Source organism: Lupinus angustifolius, chromosome LG16, assembly GCF_001865875.1.
Source record: "Lupinus angustifolius cultivar Tanjil chromosome LG16, LupAngTanjil_v1.0, whole genome shotgun sequence".
Taxonomy (NCBI): Eukaryota; Viridiplantae; Streptophyta; class Magnoliopsida; order Fabales; family Fabaceae; genus Lupinus; species Lupinus angustifolius.
The window spans coordinates 6850684-6855380 of record NC_032024.1 but is presented as its reverse complement, the minus strand read 5'-3'; the positions used below and the strand labels follow the sequence as shown (position 1 = coordinate 6855380).

The following is a 4697-nucleotide window of genomic DNA, read 5'->3' as shown; positions in this document are numbered from 1 at the left end:
AAGTCATACCTTAGGATTTATTTTCATGACTATGAAATTATCACTTACTAACCCTTGATGTTTTTCCTAAAAAATTAGGATGTGTTATGATGTTCATAAAAATTTCTTGTATTTATTTTAGTTAACTTACTTTAAAGTGATAAGAATAACTAAAAGATGTTTAGTGTAAAATATTAAATTAAGAGTCATTCTTTTTCATGACTATGAAAATAACACTTACTAACCCTTGAGGTTTTTTCCTAAAAAATTAGGAGGTTTTAAGATGTTTATGAAAATTTGTTTTAGTAGTATACTTGAAATAATGAGATTTAACTAAAAGTCTTGACTTTCTAAACTTAAAGTGTTATGAAGTCTTAGATGGTAAAATGATTTAAAAATATTGAATCTTAGTTAAGTGAACTTACTTTAAAATGGTAAGTTTACTTAAAAAATATTGATTTAAAAATATTGATTCTGTTTAAACTGACTTACTTTAAAAATGATAAGTCTAGCTTAATGATCTTATTTTAAAAGGTTAGTTTTAGTAAAAATGTTTTACTTACAAAAAATAAGATTTATGAACTATAGGAAAAATGTAATGAAGTGGGAATACATGTCTAGAAAGGTTTTGTCTAAGGAAATATATGGTATTTAAGAGTGTCTTTACGACCCACCTCTCTTTCCTGGGAACTAGTCTGATGTATATGCACGGATTACGACATAATTCTGGTATAAGTTTTATTGAAAATCTTACTTTAAAAAATGTTATTTGATTGTAAGACTTTCAATGACAAATGATGATTTAAGGATATTCAACATTGAATCGGATGGACGAAAGCAATGAAATTCATTTTAAATTGCAAGTTTGATCTTCGCGTAAAAAGTTATTTCGTAAGTATAATTATTACCGCCAGTTAACTAATTAATGTTAGTTTGGCTAATGAAGAGTTCGAGAGGAGATCGGATCAAGTAAGCTCACCTGCAATCAGAGAACCTAGCGACCCGACACACTCAGGGGAGGGAGAATACATCGTGGCATAGTGGTGTCCGAATAAGACACCCAGATCTCCTAAACTATCTCAAAAGTTTGGTAACGGTGTTTTTGTTTTTCCTAATTGTATGTTACTTAAAGTGATGTTCCAAAAATGAAACGATATAAGGAAATAAATTTTATATGACATCATTATAAATATAAAAATATACCCATTTTTTAGCAAGATTTTTTGGAGTAATTTTTGGGGTGTTACAGTTTGCTTCTCTTTCTAGATTTGGACACTCAAATTGGTAGTGTCCTTACTTTTGACACCGATAGCATATAATAGCATTTTTGTTTACAAATGTTCTGGCCCTTCCTCGTCCCCTTACGTAGCTGCTACTTCCTCTTTGAAAGTTGTTTCTTCCTCTTCCACGTCCATACATTGTGCCATGCTGAACTTGCAAAACATCTTCTTCACTCCTTGTCTCTTACTTTTTGCTCATGGACTATCAGTGAACTTTGCAGCTCATCCACAATTAGTAGATCAATGTCATTAGACTCTTCAATTGAGCATACAACAAAATTGAAGTTGTCTGTGAGAGATCTAAGTATTTTCTCAACGATTTTTACATTGTTCATATCTTCCCCGCAATTTCTTATTTCATTTGCTGTTACCATCAGTCTTCCAAAATAATCATTCATTGATTCACCTGTCTTCATCTCTAAGGTTTCGAAAGTCCGTCAAAACCTCTACAATTGTGCACGTTTCACCCTAGCACTTCCTTGATACTTGACTTTCATGGATTCCCACAATTGTTTAGCAGTTTCTTTATGTGTAATAGTCTTGAGGATGGATTTGTCAATGGCCTAAAATAGGTAGTTCTTTGCTTTCAGGTCTTTGAGTTTTGCATCATCTAATTCCTTTTGTTGCACTGCACTTATCTTGTCATTCTCTTCTGGTTCCTTGCTTCCAAATTCAATAACACTCCAATACTCCTTTGATTGAAGTAGATTCTCCATGATCAAACTTCAGTGATCATAATCTCCATCAAATTTGGGTACACATGGTGTGCTGAAATTGCTGCATTCTGCCATTTCACTTACTCTGGTGTTTTTCCTCTCAAACACTCCCCTCTATTAGGTCCCGTGGTGGAGCTCTGATGCCAAATGTAAAGAAACAATAATAAGAATTTATAATGAAATGATTAAACAATGAAGATTTCTTATTACACAGAAAGCAAAACTAAATGGCTTTAAATAAGCTTTACAGATAAACAACCGTAGAGAAACTAGGAATAACAAACCTAAAAACTACACCAATTCAAATACTTATTCAACTCCTAAGAAAAAACTTATCATTCCAACAATTAAGATGGAAAAGAATATTTTGTTTTCAAACATTCTTCATGGGAACCTTCCATCTTTTATCCTCTCTCACCTGAAATAAGTAATAATTTTTTCATTTTTTATTATTTAATTGAAAAATAATATTAAATATGGACCAGTAAAAATTTTAAGTGATACATGTTAGAATCTGAAGCACGCGTTTTGGTGCCTATAAAGAAACTAAAATAAAGTTTGGCTAAAATGTGTCCATAGATCATCAAAAAAGAAAAAAAAATGTTATACTTCTACATTACTTCCTCTCCCGGTAAAGAAAATTTACATTACAAAATAATAAATAACCCACTGATCTTTAAAAGTTTTTTTTACAGTCTATACTCTATAAACTGTTCGAATATATCCATGAGTAAGACTAGTGACAGATTAGCAGTCATTATTAATTTAATGTCCATTCCTTTTTGCCTGCCATTAATAAATAAGTTGCCAGATTAGCCGTCATTATTAAGTTTCCACATGATTATGAGATATACCAGAAAATTATGAATTTCATTTATGAAAATGACATTTATTGAAAATCATATTTATGTGTTTCAAAAGGTTTAATTATTTACTTATATTGTTTGAAAATATTCTTAGTTAAATAAAAAATTGTACCTCAGAAAAATTGATATCATTAATTTAAGAAATGAAAATATATTTTCTTATAAAACTTATATTTTTCAAAACTTTAATTTTAATACCAGATTCAACACTTTGCTTCATATCCTAATGTTTTAATATTTTATATTTTTACATTTTTACCCAATAAATATTTATATTTTATTATTTAACTATGTCTTGTTTCTTAGTTCTTTTTATGTAAATTTCTCAAATGATACAACATGGTCATTTGATTTAAGAGTATGATTCTATTAAATCATTAGGCTAAAGATTTATAAATATTCAATTATATCGTTCATTTGAGAGATACTGAATAATAAAATCAAAATATAAAAAACTCATTTTTAATTTATGGTTCATTTATATTATTAAACATGAATGTTAGATTATATATAAAACTCTCACGAAACCCTTAGATAAAAAATTTCCCTATTTTTAAACAGAAAAAGATTTATGTACTAATTGTATATGAGTTTTATACACTATCATTACATTATTTACATTAATGTTTAATTATTGTTGATTTTTTTTAAAAATATAATACAAATGAATGTAGATGTTAAAATGCATGTGTACAAATGAATGTACGTAGAGATTTTACACTATTATTTAAATGTCATACTAAAGAGTAACGTTGGTAACCCCAACAAAAGCCGACATAACGTTCCACCTTCCAAAAAAACCCAAATCCACCCAATAACCAATGATGTTTTGTCCTGTTTTTCTGCCTTGTGTTGCCACTTCCATCACCCTCATACTTTTCCTTCATTAATATTTTATCACTATACCAAGTTATAGTAGCAAAGTCACACACACATAGAGAAATCATAATAATGGAAGAAGAAAAGCTAGCAAAGGAAGAGTTGAATATGCTTGAAACCCAATATCCCAATCAATATGAGTCTCTCAAACTTGAACTCAGATCCTTCATTCTTCAACTCCAATCCAATCACCATGATTCTCCACTTATTCCTCAAAAAACCTTCTTACCTTTTCTTGATACACAAGGTTAAAAGTTTCTTTTTTTCCTCTCATTTTATACCTTATATTTTGTTATGCTAATAGATATTGATTTGAGTTGTTTTATTGAAGCAGAATCTACATGTTTTGATAAGAGGAAGATGAGTAATATTATTAGTAATAACTATGGTTTAGAACTTGCATTAGAAGATAGTGAAGTAATGGAGGTGATGATTGATGAAGGGTGTGAGCTTGAACCTCCAATGAATGCTGAATGGAAGGGTGGCAAAAGCAGGAAGGATAAGAGGAAAGATAGGGTGGATTTGGTTCTTGAGAGGGCACAGGCTTGTTTGAATAAAATTAGACATTTCAAGACAACATTGTTATCTCAATCTTGAAACTTTAGATGTTGATATGTAACTGCATCATATTTTGGTTTATGACTTAGTGTTAAATGGTAACCTGACATTGCTAGTTTGACATAGGGTCCTTCTTTTGGTTCAATCTGATTGACTGCATTTGGTGCGTAATGTGTGATTGAGAATAACATTATCTAACTAATGTATTTCGGGTATCTGGTTGATGTCGAGTTGGTTGATGTCGAGTTATCCCTTTCAACAAGTGAATAATAATCATAGTTTAATCTAGCAATAGTACATTTTTACTTCCAGTTCTAAATTTCTATTTGGCAGATATTGAGAAATTAGATTATGCTTATGTTTATTTATGATTATAATATGAAAAAACAATTTATTATTTGAAGAGAAAAATATATATA

At 29.7% G+C, this 4697-nt stretch overlaps 1 protein-coding gene across 1 annotated transcript; it reads left to right on the top strand.

The window, feature by feature from the left end:
- LOC109329509 lies at nucleotides 3590–4467 on the top strand. Its single transcript, XM_019563194.1, has 2 exons — nucleotides 3590–3967; nucleotides 4055–4467. Exons 1-2 carry the CDS (start codon nucleotides 3793–3795, stop codon nucleotides 4315–4317), a joined length of 438 nt encoding a protein of 145 aa, XP_019418739.1. The 5' UTR covers nucleotides 3590–3792; the 3' UTR covers nucleotides 4318–4467.

Bases quoted from the DNA above. Each gene is read 5' to 3' on its own strand.
- LOC109329509 (XM_019563194.1), top strand. From the start codon at position 3,793: ATGGAAGAAGAAAAGCTAGCAAAGGAAGAGTTGAATATGCTTGAAACC. The intron at 3,968-4,054 runs GTTAAAAGTTTC...TTATTGAAGCAG, and splicing joins ACCTTTTCTTGATACACAAG to AATCTACATGTTTTGATAAG.